This window comes from Corticium candelabrum, chromosome 6 (assembly GCF_963422355.1).
Source record: "Corticium candelabrum chromosome 6, ooCorCand1.1, whole genome shotgun sequence".
NCBI lineage: Eukaryota > Metazoa > Porifera > Homoscleromorpha > Homosclerophorida > Plakinidae > Corticium > Corticium candelabrum.
This window is the reverse complement of record NC_085090.1, coordinates 5,184,416-5,205,247: the sequence shown is the minus strand read 5'-3', so window position 1 is coordinate 5,205,247 and position 20,832 is coordinate 5,184,416. Positions and strand designations below refer to the sequence as shown.

At 40.7% G+C, this 20,832-nt stretch overlaps 1 protein-coding gene across 1 annotated transcript in view; it reads right to left on the bottom strand.

Annotated features, from left to right (window-relative positions):
- The window catches only part of LOC134181102 (probable helicase with zinc finger domain), a 39,187-nt gene that overhangs the window by 7,866 nt on the left and 10,489 nt on the right, over positions 1–20,832 (bottom strand). The window contains exons 5-18 of the mRNA XM_062648306.1: positions 19,389–19,539; positions 19,218–19,288; positions 16,130–16,270; positions 15,633–15,752; positions 15,004–15,241; positions 12,328–12,493; positions 12,174–12,264; positions 10,112–10,259; positions 8,048–8,128; positions 7,693–7,845; positions 7,348–7,527; positions 4,117–4,230; positions 1,065–1,196; positions 809–999 (exon numbers count right to left, since the gene is read on the bottom strand). Of these exons, the coding sequence (XP_062504290.1) occupies positions 809–999; positions 1,065–1,196; positions 4,117–4,230; positions 7,348–7,527; positions 7,693–7,845; positions 8,048–8,128; positions 10,112–10,259; positions 12,174–12,264; positions 12,328–12,493; positions 15,004–15,241; positions 15,633–15,752; positions 16,130–16,270; positions 19,218–19,288; positions 19,389–19,539 (1,977 nt within the window). The remainder of the gene's footprint in view (positions 1–808; positions 1,000–1,064; positions 1,197–4,116; positions 4,231–7,347; positions 7,528–7,692; positions 7,846–8,047; positions 8,129–10,111; positions 10,260–12,173; positions 12,265–12,327; positions 12,494–15,003; positions 15,242–15,632; positions 15,753–16,129; positions 16,271–19,217; positions 19,289–19,388; positions 19,540–20,832) is intronic.

Sequence of the window (20,832 nt, the reverse complement as noted above, 5' to 3'; positions counted from 1 at the left end):
ACTTAAGGTACCGTGAGGGTCTACATGGACGCCTTCCAACACCTTCAGCCATTGCTTACTTATTGCCTGCGTAAACCAACCATTGTGCACAAGAATCCGCACTGTCTATATCATCACTTTATGAACGTCTTTGCGTTCAACAACAAACATTGATCACGGCAGTGCATGCCAGACAGAAGGAGTGGACAGCAGCTGCAAAAGACAAGGCCAAACCCTGCATCACTTCAAAGCAGCGAGGGAAAAAATGAAAAAGACGCAGAAAGAATTCGGAATGCTGCATTGGTTTTTGAAGAAGACGGTACAATGTCACATTCTATGAAGTATCCTAGAAACAATACTTGCATTTTGCAATAAAGAATACACTCGATGCTAAAAGCTGATCTGTGTCAGAATCAGGATGTGTCCTCTTCAAGTAAAGTTCATCCTAACGATTCGAGCTCATCTTCTCAAGTTACAATGTGTAGACAATACTATAGACTACATGCAGTAGGTGAGTTGTAGTAACATACGCAGCATTGCTGCATACTGGTACATGTCAGCACGTGATCAGAAAATCGTCATTTTAAAATACACTTTTGGGGGGAGGGGAGGGGCAGCCCAAAAGCATACGTTTTGTACACTTGTGAAAATGATGAAAATTGTGAACCACCCCTAATAGTAACATAAAATAGTCATTCTGAAATAATATAATAATAAATAAGTAAACAAATAAAACAACAACAGACAGGCAAACAAGCCACAACCATATAAAAGTTGTAGCTCACACGGAATCTGACATCACACTACAAGCCAACAACACGACTATTACCTTGTCTGTATGGATGCCTCTAGCGTACGATCAAAGGCGTCGTTATCCTTAAACACAAAGCTCTTCATATGTCGACATCGTCCTATAAACTCAATCCAGCAGCCGCGATTTTGTCCAACAGATGCCAACGTGTACGGGTCACCGACGACGATCAAGTAGTCTTTAGCACGTGTTATCGCAGTGTTGAACAGCTAAACAAGAAACGTCAAACAAGTGACTCGAAACAGTACTTGTGATTGAAATTCGCATTTCTCACTTTTGGATTTGCGAGAAAGCCGAGTGACTCGGTGCCGATGTCTTCAGGTACTTGTGTGCACGTTCTTACAGTCGATAGGATGAGAGCTTTGTATTCGAGGCCTTGAACATTTTCAGTGCGAAAAACACTGACCTGAAACAGAATTTCCATTACAAACACACTTCTCTGGAATGATGGTTTGAACCGTATCTAGCTGAGCAAATCCATACATTACATTTGTCACCGTTTCGTACTGCTTTACATCAAGATTCCATGCACAGTCATTCTTTGATGATTGCTAAATTACGATTAGTTTGGGTTAATCCTTGATATCAGGATTCTCACTAGGGTTAGGGTTAGGGTTAGGGTGGCGGGATGAGAGGGTCCAAGATGCATAAGAAATTGCTGTCTACAGTCGGACATGCACACTGGAGCCGATCTCAAGTGAGGTAGACTTTGTGTTGTAGTTATTACGTGTAACATATGAACAAGTGCCCTGGCAAGGAAATCTCTTTGATCGCCAATAAGTCCTTCTTAGCGATGTTCATAGATTGTGCATGCGCAAGTTTCGTAGACGAAACCACAGAAAAAGGTGTAGACATTTCAGTCAGGCATTGATTGAGGTGGACCACTGTTGTTGCTTTGCAAGAAGCCGTGACTAGTCTAGAGTAGATTCTAGATGCTACTTCCCAGACAAAAGGTGTGCTTTCCGGGTGACTGGAGGGCATCCGGTACTGCAATCAAACTTGTGCGTATGTTTGGAACGAGGCTATCATCGCCTTTACTAAGTAACATAGTATTGTGTTTCAGTAGTATGGAATTCTCAAACATTCCTTATCTGTAAAACTTTAGACTCCTATCTACCATTTCTGAGCATGGTGCACTCCTACTGGAGCGTGGTGCAGCACTAGCCTCACAAGCCAGACTCTTCTGCGCAGTCGCTGAGCTAAACGCACGTGAATTACACGAGAAGGAGGAGCTTTTACCGGAATTGCTCCAGCGTGAGAAGAGTCTGGTCGCTTTCAAGAATGTCATAGTGACGTGGGACCCCGGATCCAGTTTCATAGCTTGATAAAGCTAATTTGATTAGCTAAGCATGTAGGTTGAGTAACATGTGCCATTGCTTCACGCACTTGCTTGTTTTGCACAAAGTACGTAGTTGACATCATCGTTCACTTCTAGTACGTACCTAGACAGCTCAGCCATTTAATATCTGCAGTGTCACGACTCCTTTTCAGCATTCAGTTTCGCCAACAGTACACGGCCACTGAATCTAGATCTGCAGCGCGGTAGTTTGAGAAATGAACTCATTGGATGCGGTTAGTGTAAATATGTAGAAATCAAAGTCCGTGCATTGAAACAAGTTGTACGTAGTAGTACACAACACATGCACCTACGAGTCAACTCTACACTTCCTGAACATGGTAGGTCCACTGCATTGCTGTTTTCCCACGCCTAGATGTTTTCAGTTCACCGTGAGGAGAGCCAATATCGTACAAAAAAAGCTGCTTGCTGAGTCGAAAGTATCGTCACACGTTCATTCATTTCAGGTAGACTGCATTAGCAATACACGCCAATCTGATTATGATGTGGACTCCGTTCCACTGCTTTGACGAACTGTTGAGTGAAACAGGGCCGGTAGTTCTCACACCATTTCCCCCACAGACTATAGATGTCAGAGTAAACGCGCAAGAGTGCCGAACACTGCTACGTCGGTTTCAATTCGCGCAAACCTGCAGATAAGTTCAGTAGAAAAGAAACATTGCTGGAGAGAGTAGGTTCAGCGGACCAGTCCCATGTAGGCCATTCCTGGGCTCATTATTCATCAGCACTTTGTCCATCAACAGCTTTACTGGCTTTCGTCTTCAAGCGCTCTCCGCGCAGGGCTTCCTCTCTGCTTCATGTATCAAACGCAATTACATTAACAAACTCTTAAGGAAGACGAATCAGTCTTATCCAAGCTATGAAACTGGATCCAGGGTCCCACGTCGCTATGACGTTCTCGAAAGCGACCAGGCTCTTCTTGTGCTGAAGCAATTCCGGTAAAAGCTCCTCCTCCTCCTCGTGTGATTCACGTGTGTTTAGCTCAGCGACTGCGCAGAAGAGCCTGGCTTGCGAGGCTAGCGCAGCACCATGCTGCCACGCTGTAGCGAGAACCCTGGAAATATCCTTCCAGTTCTAGAATCAGTCAAGTTCAAGAACTGGTAATCCAATTTTAGAACCAGTGTCATAAAATTATGGGTGCAGTAACCCCTAGATCCCCTTCCCTATCTTCCCGTGAATTAGACATCCCCACCTCCATTTTCACGGAAAAGTAGGAATCTCCCATCCCAATCTTCCCCCAGTGGTACACGTACAAGTATGGGTATCCCATTGTGAAAATGGGTATTACAACCATCTGCGGAAATACGCATGAGCACTACAGATTGTCTTGTGTGAAAGCTGGTAATTAATGCAATGCTTGCAGCCTCTACTTCCAGCCAATCTAAAATCACCTTTGGTGTGGCTGCAAATTAGCTGTCATTTGCAAACGGAGCGCATTCTTTCAGTGACATCTATTGCTATTTGCGATAAAGGACATATCCTGATGGCTACACAAAGACTTTCTAAACTTCTCTAGATAGACCACGTTCTTTGTCTACAAAGAGTCAGATTCGTTATACATTGGCAGTTCGTCAAGTAAGTCTGACTTCCGAGGCTTATATACTAACTAATACAAAAGCATGGGTGCCTATAATTCCCGGTAAATAGGGATGGGGATACCTATTCTCCCAGAAAAATAAGGATGCCGATACCCATTTCCACGGCATACCCAAAATTTTATGACACCGGTCGTCCAGTTCTAGATCCAGCTGTAGATCATGACAATGCCAGAACCAGTTGGCCGGCTCTCATAACCAATGTTCCATTATCAGATCAACATTTAATTTTATATTTACGACATACATTAATTATATATTACAAAATATACAAAGCATGACACATACATTACACAAACTGCGTTACAATCTTTCTATTTTACTTTACACATCACATGCTTACTATTGATTCAATAGAGTGATAGATGTCTTACCCCAGACAACCGTTTCTTTCTGAGTCTATATCGAATATGTTGCACTTGCTTCATGTATGGCGACAAGACACAAATGTCTTCCTCTAGCAAGCCTTTACTTACCATTTCCACAACCTATACACATCACAGTAACGTTAGAACGCATCAACGATGGTTTTCAAATTAGACGATCAATTTGTAATACTGTAAACCTCAAAAAAATTTCGTACTCATGAAATTTTAGTTATTTTCATACAGATATCTGGTTTTACTAAAAATAACATGAATACTAAAATTTGTAGATAGATGAACTTGAATTCAGCTACAGTACAGTGCTGACGTTCCGTATGAAAATAACATGTGTACAAACTACTTCATAGGCAAAGGTACTAAAATTTATGAGTATGAAAATTTCTGGATTTACAGTATCAGCCAACATCAAGTCACTGTCTATAGTACTTCACGTGCCTTCCTTCTATGCAACTAAAACATAAAAATGTTAAATTGAGAATCGGTGGCAAAATCTCAAATCAAAATTGAAATCTCAGTGTTCTAACTTGAAGCAACTGTTGAGATCATGTGCATGTTCGGTGTCACGCTTACACCTAGCACTTAACAGTTTCTAGAATTTCTCGATAAACATCATGACAAACTGTACGCTCTTGCCAACATACAAGATCATCTTGCTGCTCTTTGCACACAACAACAGCTTTCACACGTTTAGAGATGTTGTGTGTATGTTAAGTTCCAGGTCATGTGACTTAACGAGAAAGCAGCAAACGCAACTTAAGTGACTCGATCATAAACACCAAACTTATTCAACGTGAGCATGGACTTCATCACAACCTTCTCAGTTCCCTAAACTTGAAAACTGTATGCAGTAATGTATGGTGCAAATGGCACACTGCACAGCCAGTGGAAGCAGATTCAGATTGGTCTGGCCTAATGTGTGTTAAAGGGCGTGATTGAGCACATGATTTGAATTCTTCGCCCCCTGTATCACAGAATTTCTTGTCATGGTTAATATTAATGCTATTCCTTGGACAAAACTAGAGACGTGCCGATTCTTGGGTGTGCAGTATTTGCTTCAATCCAACGGAATCCATGGTGAACAATACTTACAGCAAAGAAAATAAACTACAACAATAATACAACAGAAAACAAAGAAAAAGTCTGTGTATACAGGGTAGCACAGTGACACACATAGATCTCAAAGAAATAAATTTGTTAAATTAATTATCCATAGCTTGTACTGGAAGTTGTCTGCAATCGGGTGTCTGGATTTGCTGGACTGGACTACAGAACTGGTCTACTGGACTCCAATCCACACCCCCAATAGTACCTCTGCATTTATTGCTATGTCGTTTCTTGCCATGTCCGCTGCAAAAAAGCTACATACAAGTGTACATAATGCACTGTAATACATAAAAAATACATCCATGGCATGCGGAATTGCCTGAGTATAAGCGCAAGCGCAGTAGCATGCTAGCACCGACCTCGCCCATTTTCAGGCGCAAGAACAACCGCTGTTGGACGGCTCAAGGGCAGAACACTATGCACGTAGAAGCCTAGCTCTACTTTTGTCCATTTCTAGAAAAACTTTCAGTGGAGATCCTTCGATTGTGACAGCAACATATTCATCATCAAGATCGCATTCAGTCCTAGACCAAAGGTGTACAGCCCAAACAAATAGTTACGCATGTCAGTTGTTAGCCACGTACAAGACGTTACTTCTGTAGCCATCTTCCAACTTTCTGTCCGACGTAATACCGTATTCGCCCGTAATAACGCCCATACCGAAATAACGCCCATGCTCGTATATACGCCCATGTGCGACAGGTCAGAACTTTCACCCCGAAAAAACGTCCATGCCCAACTATACGCCATGCCCAAGTATAAGCCCGGAATAAGCATGCGCAGACAAAACAAAATGGGTCCACAGAACATTCGTCTCAGTCTGTGTGCGTTTGATGAGCTGGTGTCAATGTTGAGTGAGAGTGCTTGCTGCTAGACTCATGTCTTCATTGCAATTACCGCCCCTGTTGCTCTTGACGGGCTTCAGTCCGACCATGTGTGTCTAGTGTTTAGTTTCTGCGTGTATGTTGATGCTGAATGGATACCAGTACCTTAGATCTTGCAAATGGATAACTGCAAGCATTTGTGGTAGTTCTGTCTTCAAGTATTTAGATGATGACTGGCCAGGTCGATGACAGCATCTAAAAGTGACCTAGTGACCATGTATACGCCTAGAACCAAAATAACTCCCATGCCCTAGTATACGCCCAGAAAAAAGTGTTTCTTTTCTATACATCCAGGGCATTATTACAGGGGAATACGGTACTTGGGATCTACGCCTGAACGCACCAGACCCGAGTCTGTCTTTCATCAGAGGTCTTTTGAAATCAATGCACAGTGTATGTATAGCTACGATTAGGTAGTGCGAGCATTGATTCTTTGCAGCAGACATCGTAGAAACAAAGCGACAACAAAGGTATTGGAGTCCAGTAGTCCAGTCCAGCAAATCCAGACACCCTCTGCAATCACTCTCTGGTGAAAGAACACATTTCGAATATCGGTACGGCTATGGACGTAGTTATCAGCCGACTGCGCTAGCTCTGCACTGGAGTCCAAAGTAGATGTTCAAAAATGTCTCTTAATTTCAACACCGGAACATGTCAATGACTTGTTGATTAATAATGTCAGATTAATTGAGGGGTTGAGAGCTAAAGTGGCGTAAGCACCAGGCACTTAGTTTCAAGAAAATTGAATGCACAGTTTGTGATTTACATAAAATCAAAAAGACTTCTTTCTAACTATTCAACTTAAAATGAATATACACTAGTGCAGTGAAAGTCTACTGAAACAGCTAAACTAAAATCAGATTCACTGTTCTGAAGAAAATAATGTCAATTTGCTTAAAGTAACGCGCGCTAGGAGATACGCCGCTACAGCCCTCGCGATACCTCTTACTTCCATAGTGCTATAGCGGAGTGTCTGATTTCTGACACGCCTACGCTTCTGTCGCTTACACCAATCTAGCACTAGGTAGATATCATTGCTCTGTATCATCTTCGCGGCGTAACTCCATTCTGCCTAATGTGTCGCTGACGCTACTTTAGCTCTCAACCACTCAATTGGATCTTTGTGACAACAACTTCATCCAATGCCTTGCATTTTGACTAAGTGATTAAGGGCAGTGTAACTAATGCTACATGCATTATATGAGATAAGTATTATTGACACAATACCAACCTGGTTAGCAACTTCCGTTGCCTCGAAATTATTATAATACGATGGTGAATCCTCATCTTGCTCTTCGGTTCCTTTTACGCCGACAAACCTCAGTGGAGCGAGACCGTTCACAAAGCTGCTTTCCAAACGAGTTGCTTTGAGCTCACTGTTATAGAACAGACTCGATGCGAGATCGATAATCTACAATACAAAGAACCTACTAGTAGCCCTCCAGTGTAGTAAAGGTATGCATATGTCCAATATAAAAAAATTGGTAATAGAACTACACACCATGTGCAAAACGTAATGCGACAAACCAAATACGTAATATCAATGACATGAATTGAGACACACACGTACGTGTACCTCTTTTACTGATCGGTAGTTCTCGTTTAGTGATGTTCTACATGTAATGCCAGCAACAGTTGTCGTGTACACGGACATATCGTATAACCTCTCCAGTAACGATCTGTTCAACTGGAATTTACGTGCGATGTCCGACTGCACGGGAGGCTCCAACTGCAAGACAAAATGTATAGCACACCATAGTTGTTAACATCAATTAGTAACTCATATCAATTAGCTATCTCTATCCTCCAGACATTTCTAGAATCCAGACAGCGCCTGGTCACATACTGTCCGGATTTCAGGAAGTTTGAGTGTATTGTGTAATGCCACCAAGCTACCAGCCGGCATCACAATCATACGTTTCAACAATTACCTGCATCGGATCTCCTGCAAGAACAAGTTTAGTTGAACTAGTGGCAGTCGATAGTGGAATCACGGCTTCGGCTTCCATCGCCTATAAAATGCAAATGAGCTATTTTATAAACTATTAAGTAAATATATCTGAATAAGTACCAGCCAGCTGTCAGTCTGTTTTTACCCAAGGCCAGGATATCTGGGCTAAGGGTATAATAGTCGTCTGACCTACAACCGTATTTATAATTGATTAGCACAGATGCAAATGAAGCTATTCCGACCAATAGATGAGAAGTGGTGTCATTACCAACCAATAGACAAATGCGATGTCATCATAAGGCTCCACCTCTCTTTGTTTGGTAGCTGTGCTATGAGAATTCGGCCATCAGGCGTCCATCATTTACATGGTGTTGAGTCCTTTGCTTTACATAAGGGTTTAGCACATAGAAACAACGCCTAGTCTACATTTGCACGTGGATGTTTTTCCACCACAACCAGGTGTCTAGAGAGCGAAGGTGCTGAATTCAGGTGCCATGTGGTACGTGTAGCTGTACCTGACTTGTAACATTTTGCTTGTTCCACAGTGTTTCTGTATAGTGGTTCTGCAGTCTGACAGCTTGAATTTTTGGTGTGACTGGCTGAGCGGCCAAGGTGTTGTTGCAAAAACCACTAAAGGGTCGCCTTCAACAGAAATTTGGCACTCCACAGAAGTTTACGAAGGGAAATGTGCATTGTCCATGACTGCATATCTGTTTGTTGGAAGAAGCAACTGACCTGTAAGTATGCAAGTCTGGAGAGGCTTTGCGCCTTTGTTTAGCTAAACGGATGCATTGGTAACGTTAGCTGAGACGTGTGGGTTGGGCTAAAACATCAGTATGCAAAACATTATCACGTAATGAGATATGTGATTACATACACAAGCCAAGGGATTAGCACTGTAATGTGCTTCTCTATTCATTTCTGCAGTAGTCGCATTAGCTGGTCACTTTCCATTCTCTTCTACTCTCTGTACATCAAGGAGGTAATAGTCTGGCTACGTGAGACTAGGCCTCCATGCTGGTTGTCTGCATGTCAGTAGCAGTGCTGTTCGATTTAATTGCTTGCAAGTGTGCCTGTCTGTTTATTCACTCCACTCGTCTGTCCACCTACTCTCACTATCCTCTCAGTCGGAATCAAGTACCTGAGTCTCAAACATGGCAAGGCAATCACCTATTTACATAATATATATATATATATATATATACTGACAAATCCAGTTGTGAATCCTCTCTACAACAATGCTCAACATCTATAGTAATCTTTGTCAATTCAATATATCTCTTTATGTCAACTACTGCTGTTGTAAGCTGTTAAAGAGGTACAATGTGTACATGAGTGATGGCATTTTACAGTTTTAAACAAGACATTTAACTAAAAGTAGTCTGTAATGGTGTGTAATCTAATCATCTTTAGCTTGTCTTTAGAATGTCTTAAAAGCTGATTACACCACCACTAACAATCGTTAGCCCAACATGATTCTAAATGCTGGTCAACACCAGCTCTAAAACTCTGTTGTAACTACACGTGAGCTGAACACGTGCAATATATGCACCAGTGAGCAAGTACAGACACCAACTCTTCCTTGTTTTGTGGAGGCAGCTGAATTACAAAAAGTGGAAAGACTCTCCAAACTCGCAGTGAATGATGCATCTTGCCCATGCTATTTGGTTGTGCTCCTACTGCAGCAGGATTCTTCACATATCTGCATTCTGGTAAACAGTAAAAAAGCGGGAGATGGGAAGGTACCAGGATGTTTTCGAATGTCCAAAGTAACCACAAGATGCACATGACATTCACTACATCTCTTTAGCAGTGCAGTCGGTTCACTAAATCCAAGGTGTAAACATGAGCTTGTATCTGTAATCTATGCAACTGTATGTAATAGACAGAACTTTGATGAGTTGTGGGATTTTCTTGTAACTGAAACAAGCCAGTGTGATTTCCTTAATTATATCAACGTGCTCTGCATTGTCTGTAGCAATGTCTGTCAATATGATCGTCCTGTCATCTAATCGTGTACACAGATCTATACAAATTATCAAACCTGCGCTGCTTCATCCACAAGAATGTGTGTGAAGTAGCCGTTGGGTATCTTACCGACCAGACTGTACGACGTCATTGTTGTCGTCACAACAACACGAAAGTTTTCGAGGCTACTCAACGATGGAGCACCAAGCACACCATTCTCGGACCTAAATCAATACACAAACGCCTTCCTCTTTCAAACGATTCAAATAACTTTCTGTGTATCATTGATTAATAATTAATAAAATAATTAATTAAACCTAATTCATTGTATAACATGAAGTAGCACTGAAGTGTTAAACCCTCAGCTATCCGGCATTCTCTTGCTCATTAGTTCTATACCAGTTATGTATAGACTGTCATGTTTTCTCACCAATCGTTTACTGTAACTACGAACCTACACAGAATAGATAATACCGCCAACATCCAACTAGTCGTCAAGTCATTATGGTGTTACTGTAACCCTAGAGCTTGTGCATCTCAAGTAAATAAATAAGTTCATTGTCGTGCACGATGTTCTTGCTAAGATGTGGTCCCAACATATTGTCCTAATTGAGTTATTACGTCATGCATTACAGCAGGAGCATTTAGAGAAGAAGATGGAGCGCCAGTCTACGCATGGCTAGGGTGATATCGTTGTGAAGGTAAGGGACGGAGCTATTGTTTACGCTGTGTCTTATATGATAAGTTTGAGTTAGCGTCAGGTCAAGAAGACGGCGGCTGGAGGAAGCTGCAAGAAAGCTGATCAATGCTTGAACAATGACCTGACAACAAGAGAAAGCCGAGTCCCCTCACCAGGATCAGCTTGAAAGGAAATGCGAAGTTACTACTCACCTGTCTAGCTGAGTAGTCCTAGCGCATTGTAGTGACGTGAATGTTACTGTCAATGACTATGTCTCCTTTTGTAAGCGTGTCTTGCAGCGAAAGAGTCAAAAGCTGTCGTTCTAGCGCTAACTCAAAGTTACCATATTAGGATAATGGCTCTGCCTCTTACCATCACAACAATATCACCTCGCCCGTGCTTAGATGGACGCTCCATCTCTTTATATGCTTCTGATTAAAGTTGATATCAATTCCAGTTTGCAAATTATAAACACAACATACTATTCTAATTTCGTAAATGTTCGGCATACATTTAATTTTGGAAATTTCGGCGAAGGGCCTGCCATGCCCAAATTAAATGTCCACCCAAATTTAATGCCCATTCAACTGTTAGATCAGTTTCTTCTGAAACATTCAAAACAGACATTACTAGTACTATTAGTATACGTACTGTAAGCACATTCATATGTTTGCCAAAAATCTGGGCAACTGTCAGCACTTTGACCAAACAAATAAAATTGTGAAATCACTACTACATTACAACCTCTTGCACTTTCTCTAGAAAGTAAACATCAGAGACGATTGCAAAGAAAGCGAATTGCATGTGCAATCCCAGTAGAAACTGCAATGAGAGCACCTTTCTGGCCGTGCAAGTGACTGTCAAAGATCACAACTGTCACGTTCTTGGTGACAACCAGTGCCACTGATCTCCCTTTTGCAATGAAAACAGCAGCAGTGGTATTCGAGTACATCTGTTGCCTACTTGTCAAGAATTGAGACGCCTTTGTGAGGTAGCTCACCAGAGCACAACATAAGTATCATGGGACTTTGACACCTAAAACCAAGAATTCAAACTTCCACACCGAATGTCACGCTAATAAAAAATGGGGAGAGGTTGGCTACGCGAGACTACTTACCGAGACTACTTACGCAGTAGTAGTTTAGCACACACCGAATAATATGATATGCGTCTGGTATTTTATTTCGTATGTGAAGGTTCCTGCAAACCACCTTACGCCGAAAATTAATGTACGCCATAATAGCTGCAACTTAATTTTGCCAAAAATTTAGATCGCCGAACATTTATGAAATTAGAGTACTGCTGTTTTACATCTAATCCATAATACCAAAAAATTACAGACTTTAAAGCAAAAAATTAATCATATTTTTAAATATATATATATATATATTTATAAAAAAAAAAAAATAAAAAAAAAAAATATATATATATATATATATATATAATAAGTGCCACTAACCAGCAATATTTCAACACATCTGTTCCTATTGTTTTCGGATTCCTCTCTTTATAGTAGATTCGTACTACGGGTGCCAGACATGAATATCTCTCTATGTACAAACATCAGAGTCGTCACACACAACACATCGCTCTGCACAAAACGACTTGACTACCTTGCCATACTTGATGAACTTTATTTACATAGAGATCGGCCGCACTATTGGAGTGAGTGCAGATGAGAACGCGTGAGTCTGGCACGTTTGTTATTAGCAGCACCAGAGCCTCTTGTAACGTTCGTGTCTTGCCTGTCCCGAAAGGTCCGCAAAGAAGTGAAGGCAACTAGCACACAAAATTTGCAAAATCAAATTAAAATGTTTGAGTCCTTTTAAGAGCACATATAACAGAGCCGACAAACAAATCAGACACACACACACACACACACACACACACACACACACACACACACACACACACACACACACACACACTTGCACACACACACACACACACACACACACACACACACACACACACACACACACACACACACACTCACAACTAAACCAATAAATAAATAAGCAAAAATAGACAGACAAGATGCAAACAAACATACAAACAGGCACAACAAACAAACAGATAGACACCAATGCTAAAATGGAAAATTGTGTTTCGGCCTCAAAGTATTCTGCGGATCACTAGTTAGTCTCTTGTAGCCAGACCCTTCCTGTTGCGTCATACTTCCGGGTAAGAAAGGATGTACTACCTTGAAGTCACCCTGTTGCCGCATCTCCGAAAATGGGTAATCTAAATACCGGATTTAGTTTCTTAAATACTTCACTAAAGACCAGATTGGTATGCGCGCAGTGCAATTCTATCTCAATATTGTCTTCTCTTGATTCAGAGTTCTAACCAGAAAATTGTGACAGCCGGCAACCAGGCAATCAGTACTGACTATAATCATTGACCATACTCACTGCAGCGTATCATTTAATAATGAATAGAGAAACACTACCGTGCTAAACTCTCAGCAGGTGGATGCAATCACATATCTCATCACGTGATAACGTTTTGCATACTAAGATTTTAGCCCAATCCACTCATCTCAGCTAAGGTTTCCAATGCATTCATTTAGCTAAACAAAGATGCAAAGTGTGTAAACTCGTCTCCAGACTTGCATACTTACAGGTCAGACGCTTCGCCCGACAAAAACAGATGTACTGTCACGGACAATGCATGTTCCCCTTCACAAATTCCCATGTAGCGCCAAATTTCTGTTGAAGATGACCCTTTAGTGATTCTTGCAACAACACCGCGAACACTCAGCTAAACTCACCGAAAATTCAAGCTGTCAGACTGCACTACCATTATGCAGAAACACTGTGGAACAAGCAAAATGCTACAAGTCAGGTACAGCTACACCTACTGCATGGCACCTGAATACAGCACCTTCACTCTCCAGACGCCTGGTTGTTGGTGGGAAACTTGCACGTGCAAATGTAGACTAGGCGTTGTTTTTATGTGCTAAACGGTTATGTAAAGCAAAGGACTAAACACCATGTACAAGCTGGACGCCCAATGGCTAAATTCTCGTAGCACAGCTACCAAACAAGGGATGTGAAGCCTTATGATGACATCACGTTCATCGATTGGTCAGTAATGACACCACGTCTCCTCATTACCACGTCTCGTCTATTGGCCAGAATAGCTTCATTTACATCTGTGCTAATCGAGTAAATGGAGTAAATGAGATCATACAACCATCACACTTTGGAACAGGAGCTGAAAAATGTAGGGATAAGGCGTCTGCATATCAAAGTTTCCTGTAACCACAAGCTAAGGTGTTAAACATGGCCAGGTCAATGCGAACGGAGAGTGTCCCAAGGCATCTCCAACGTAATACATTTAGTAGTTTTGTGCTAACAGTAGAGCATAGTACACACTACTTTGTCTACAGTCTTCTTCGGAAAGAAATACCTCTCCTGATCACTTTGCTGCACACAACCATAGTTTTGAGCTCTACAGCCGGCATTGCCGGCTCTCTGGCCAGTACAATCATAGTTTAGGCCCTCCAGCTGGCATTTTGCTGGCATTGCCAACTCTGGCTAAAACTTTCTTAGAGAACATATAAAAAACTTCAGTTAGAGTCTTTGCGGTTTGTGAAATCTGCATGTCTACAGCAGTCAATACGACCCGGGAACGTCGACGTTGACAGGCTTTGACCTCATTCAGTCATGATTGACATCGTACGTATAGCGTTGTGCACTCATGTGACAACGAAGACTGGATGTAAATACACTGGATGGATGCAAACATACTGGATAGATGCAAACGTACTCAATGCTGTTTGCTGTTTGATGACCAAAGCAACCGCAGACCATCAAGAGTGAGCGATAGAAAGGCTTGAAGCTGACGTCATCGGAAAAAAAGATGATAGCATTGCACTCTTACAGAAACAGCATTATCACCGATTTTCGGTGACAGGGTAACACAGCGACTTCAAAGGCAGTTCACCCGTGACCCTTTCTCGTCTGGAAGTATGACGTGGCGGAAAAGGGTCTGGCTACGCGGGACTAGTGACTGGTGTCATTTATACCAAAGCACTAGCAACTATACCCAATTAAATACATTTATATATCAAATTCTTTGATATCAAATATGATTAAAATGCCAAACAAGTACAATACAAATGAACAACAAACAAGTAGACAGCCAAAAATAAGACACAGAGAGACAAGACTACCTGATACACAACCAGCTAAACAGACTAAACTAAACAGGAAAATAACCTAAAACCAATCAACATAAAATCAAGCGAAAGCAACTAGACAGACTGAAGATATCCAACTCACCTTCCTGTAAGTGCTTTGCAGTATGCTACGTACAACAAGCTGTTGGTTCGGATTTAGAACTACATCCATCATACGAAGTGCTTCTGTTTCCTGATATTGTGTTGGTGCGGGATGCTTCATACTATTTGGATCTGGAAAGACAACATCCAGAGCAACGAGGTCGAGAGCATGATGCATGATGCGCATCGGATTTCGATTCAATGTGAATCGAATGTCAGCTTTACTTCCTCTAGCTTGACTGCAAATGTAAAAGCAGACATTTTGCTTAGCATAAGAAAGAGTGTATACAGATGCATATGAAATGTATCCAAACAAACATTCATGCTGTACACACCAACAGTCATCCATGTGCGTGTACACATGCACACACACACACACACACACACACACACACACACACACACACACACACACACACACACACACACTATTTACCAACTACAATAGATCACGCTATCTGTATAACACAAAAATTAGACTATTGTATTTAAAAGATGCATCTCTCCATACTAAAAGCTCCTGCGTCAGAACAATACCTCAAACATTTCTATTGTAGTAAAATGCATCTTCTCAACAGTCAACTATTGCAGTATCATAGGATATAATACATCATATGAAAAATTACTCACATCACTACTACTGCTGATTCCTTCACACGAAGCAGAACTCTTTCCCGCATTACTGCATGCACTTTGCACTGATAAGCTTGATGTTGTCCAACCGGTCTAAGTAATGCCATGTCGTTTGGTCTGGTAAACAAACAGAAAATTCACAACAGACACTTGCACAGTGATGGTACAATTTACACACCAAAAACATCCAAGAACCTGTACAGACACACAAATAGACGGATAGCAGACAGACAAGCAGATATAAAGACAGATGGAGGACAACAGCAAGCAAACAGACAAACAAATAAATGAACCAGGCAGACAAACAGACTAGACAGACAGATAGACAAACAGACTAGACAGACAGATAGACAAACAAATAGACAGACAGACAGACAGATAGATAGACAAACAGGCATCTTTCAATTGCAACGCCTACGAGTAGTTATATGCTGTGATAGTTATCGTCCACTATCATTACAAGTTTCATATATCCGACCAGACCGTCTTCTCACCGTATCGAAGTCGCTCCCTCCACTAGCAATTCATGCAACTTCAACTCAACAAAATACTCATCCAGATTCGCAACTTCTATATGTCCATCATCCGAGTCGAACTTCTTCTCAAACTGTAATACCTCATCATAAATGTCATATCTACAGTAAGAACAAACAAACATAAACAGTACACCAACTTAACCATATTGCCTTTGAATAAAGGCGAACATCTATTTATGATATACGATTGGTCAATAAATCAACAGCAAAGCTGCTATGTGTCATAACCTTTCAGGTCGTCGAAAACAAAATGTAACAATGAGGCAACAATAGGACAAGACCTTGATCTGTGTACTATTCGTCCATACCATTTTTAATTCTTTTTAAAATTGAATATTGAATTGAAAATCCAAAAGTCTGGTCTATGCATATATTTTTAATATTTAATTATACAAAAAATTAAAAATTGTTGACCAAATTGAATAAATTGTCAACTATAAAGCAATCAAAAAAGAATTTATTATATAACTATTTCACACATAAATTAAAAATTGAAATTATTATATCACTATTTCACACATAAATTAAAATTGAAAATATTATATCACTATTTCACACAAATTAAAAATTAAAATTATTTTCGGTCTAACATTATGTCCTGACAATCGCAATCTGGCTAGACACACCAAGCCTTATTACTAACATATTGGATAAAACATTTGGCTGTTTCAATATCCAATTTATTGAAAAACGAAATCACTTGCTCAGCTTGGTCACACCTAGCCACGCCTTCAATACATTTTTAATGTAATGCAATTACAGAGTAACTGAGAAAGTATTCGTGGACACGTGAAGCGACCATGATAAAGTGTGACAAAAGTAAACCCAAATGATAAGAAACATATGCAGAAGTTAGGGAAACTTCAACTACGTTTGCATGGCCAAACTAAAGACCCGTTCACAGTATCTGCTGGAGACCATGCTACACATATGTCCAGATAGTCCGGTAGTGTTCACAAATAGCATCTCCTCCCGCTCTATACACAATTGTCATTGTCACTAATTAGGTCACACGACTGCAGTACAGCTTGTTGTAGTGACTTCGCAGTGGTTAGCCAAACCAGACCAGATGGCTGTCTGGCATATATTGTGAACCAGGCTTCAGGCAATCTTACGATTCAGATGAGCAAATTCAGTTTTGCATGCGTCAACAATACATCATTCAAATGCAGTTAGACATCTCTTTCAATGACGCCACTGTGGCATCTTGTAAATAGATACAGCGAGGTGTCTTTGTGTCAAGCAATTTATTATTAAATTTTTTGTTATTATTGATTTTACTTTACTACTACACTAGAATACTGTAAACGACACGTATTTCGTCATGCAACAATTCCGTCAAAGTCCACCAGGACACTGTTCATCACGAAAAAACTGTCAGTACCTAGTGCTGTACTGTATCACTACAGATATGTTAGTGATGTGTGAGCAGAAGTCACCTGGTTGAGTACTGAAAAAACATCTGGTACTCTGTCCATACGACACTTGAGCACCACACAAGTCCTTACAGTAAGTACTTAAAATTAGTTCCGTGGCAGCACTACTTCTTTGCCATCGACATACATGGTATACTGTATATTCGCTACACACATTGTCACTGATCGAATGGCTTAGTTCATGCAATCTACGTCTTGCTGGCAAGCAACTGGAAGCAAAGACTCCCTTTCTAAACCCCAATAACGTTGAGACAGAAGAACAAACCAATATTTGTAGTGGTCGAGGCTGTTGCAGATTCCTTTCCTTGAGAGAAAAAGCGACACGATACTTATCATCGCTATGATCCAAAGACGCACTGCAAAATAGCCTGTTATGCTAACAACCATAAAGTGGCCAGTATTGACTTGAGTACTATTTGCTAGTACGAGAGTAAATCGGTGTACTAGCTCAGTATTATCACAAACGTGTGCCTCAAACTCTATCACAACTCGTAGAACTTGTGCAAAAAATTTTGTCTGACCAAATATTTGTCATATACAGTAGTATACCATCAGACTTGTTAATTAATCATAATAGAGCAGACATGCATAGACACAGTTTAATGCAACAATGGCATCTACCTTTTTAAGATGTAGCTTAGGCCACACCGAAAAACTCTTAGTTTCGGGTAACCCGACTGACCATCTTCTAGAGGTTGCCTCAAATTTCTTGTCGAATTCTTTTGCAGCACGTGTTTTTGAAAATGTTGCATGCAAGTGCGTGTATAGTTCTGTTGCACACAGTGCGCGTTGGTACACACAAGGCAAATTGCACATGTACTACAGCTAGTATAATATGTGCCATGCCTTCAATTTTGGTCACGGTTCTGGATGACGGTTGTTCCATCATTAATTCTAGAATTCTGCGGGATGAAGAGTCGTCTTTACTGAAATACATCCTTTGCATGGTGACGTCAGACGATGATGCACAGTGGCTGATGTCTGTGCAGACAGCATCAGATTCAGAAACTTGCTATGATGCAGTGCCATATGACGATGTTGGATTGCATTTACAGTTTGGTAGACGTCACGTATTTTTACCCTATAGGATGCCACGGCATTGACTTGCAAACAACTTCTGGCGAAAAGTGCAAACAACATGTTGATGCGGAATCCACTGGAGCAGCGTCTTCCCCAGCCACGTACATCTGGATCTAGTGGTACAGCTACCGAGCATGAATCATCTGGTTGCTGACGTTATTAATCTGCATGACTGCATAGTTTAATATTAATTGCAAGTTTCTCTTTCTCATCTGTATTCTGTGCGATTACTTACGTCTGGAGAATTATCTTTGCAAACACCAATACAAGAGAAACAAGAAAGTTTACTCTGGCAGAATTTAATACATGCATTCGTAAATAAAAAAATTGAGAAAACAAAAAAATTTGACCAACCGACCGTGAGTTTTTGGCCTTAGGTTACCCGAAACGAAGAACTTTTTTGGTGTGGCCTTATGTAGCATTTTGCACAAAATTCATACTGAATCAAAAAATCACAGACCCTCAACACAAACGATACAACACAATTACAACATGTACGTTATTCACAGAGCAAACAGTTCACGTCTCACCTACTAAAGTCCATACGTTGCTGATACTCTTCAATGTACAACAGCTGGTGCATTTTATCTCGATAGTTTTCCTTACAAGCAACAATTGTTTGTTACAAAGTATACGACACACGAAAACTAAACTCAGTCGAGCTACTATTTCATATAAAGAATATCAATCAAGCCACATACCTTCGTCAATGTCTTGTCCATGTTATCGAAAGCACTACTCCTCAACTTCTCTTCAATGTCCTCGGGCAGTGGATAGTCTGGCATCGTTGTAACATCATTTTCATCAACATCGAAAGGAATAATCTCGTACTGCTCTTCCCAAAACAAACTCCTACAATGAAATTATAGAAATCACAAAAACAATTATTAACACAATTTTAGTAAGATAATAAATATTAGAAAAAGCAATGATGCTGTATGATAGAAAGGTTAGATGAACAATTAGCAATACATCATACACCAGTAGCATACATTAGTGTTTCCACTGGACGATCGCCAAATAGCCAAATGCTACAAACAGATGTCGCTGGTGATAAAATGGTAATGTCTCCTCGCTAATTTGGCTAGCTGTTACAGCATACAGTGTACGCCTTTCTCTGGATCAGATCTTGCAAGCACAGTCGTTGCAAAGTGCTAGGAAAGGCAATTAGAGCAACACATTGGAGCTCCATTAAAAGGCCTATCTAATGTGTATGCTCTATCTATAACATGCATGCGAAGGGTGCACTCTTTGCGTACTGTACGGCCTCCATAATTAGCATTGAACTATACAAATGAGGTTCTGGAGACGCCAGTGGGAAGTAAAGCAGAAGCAGACCAATATATGGTCGAAACCATGAGAAAGAGGACGACAGTGATGACCTCAATGATGCTGACAGGTTTAGATACAGATGTGCCAAAGCTTCTAGACTTTGATTTTGACAGAGTTTATTAGTTTTGGTATAACTAGCCAAGAAGGATGGCACTAAACGCTTGAAGTGTGGTTTGTGGACTCAGTCGTACCAAATCCACGTTTTTCTGAGCACAACATGTGCATGTCAGATATTCTACTACGTTTGTTGTGACAATTAATGAATGCTGCCTGTCTATTAGATCAGGTTAAACTTGAGTCAATAGTAACGTCACTGTTGTCTTTTAGATCAATTGTTAGCAGTTTGATGTTTGGGCAATTTTTCTTGGCTCTGAAATAAAGTGCTTGGCTACAAACGAGCAAATTCGTTTAGCCAAGTGGCTACTAATTAAAATTTCCAGCCGAAACACTATACATGCATACCGGCTAATACAAATGACTCAATTTAAAAAATAAGTAATTAACTAAATACTGTATATCATGTATACTTCGATGTCACTTTAGTTTTGATTTTCAATGCAAGCACATTTCACCTAACCTAAGATAACGCCCAAAATCAATTAGCTCTCAATAAATAGCACAAATTAGTGTGTTTTGTGACGGTCAACTTTAATGATGATTCCGGCCTCAGTGGCTCACAAATCTACTCACGACTGTGCAGCATTTCCATGCCTCACAATCATGCTATATCTTTGTGAAGGGTCCCTTAGCCCATACCTTATGCATGCCAAAACCATCTGAATAGCACTGCACAAAATTTACTTATTTGAAGTT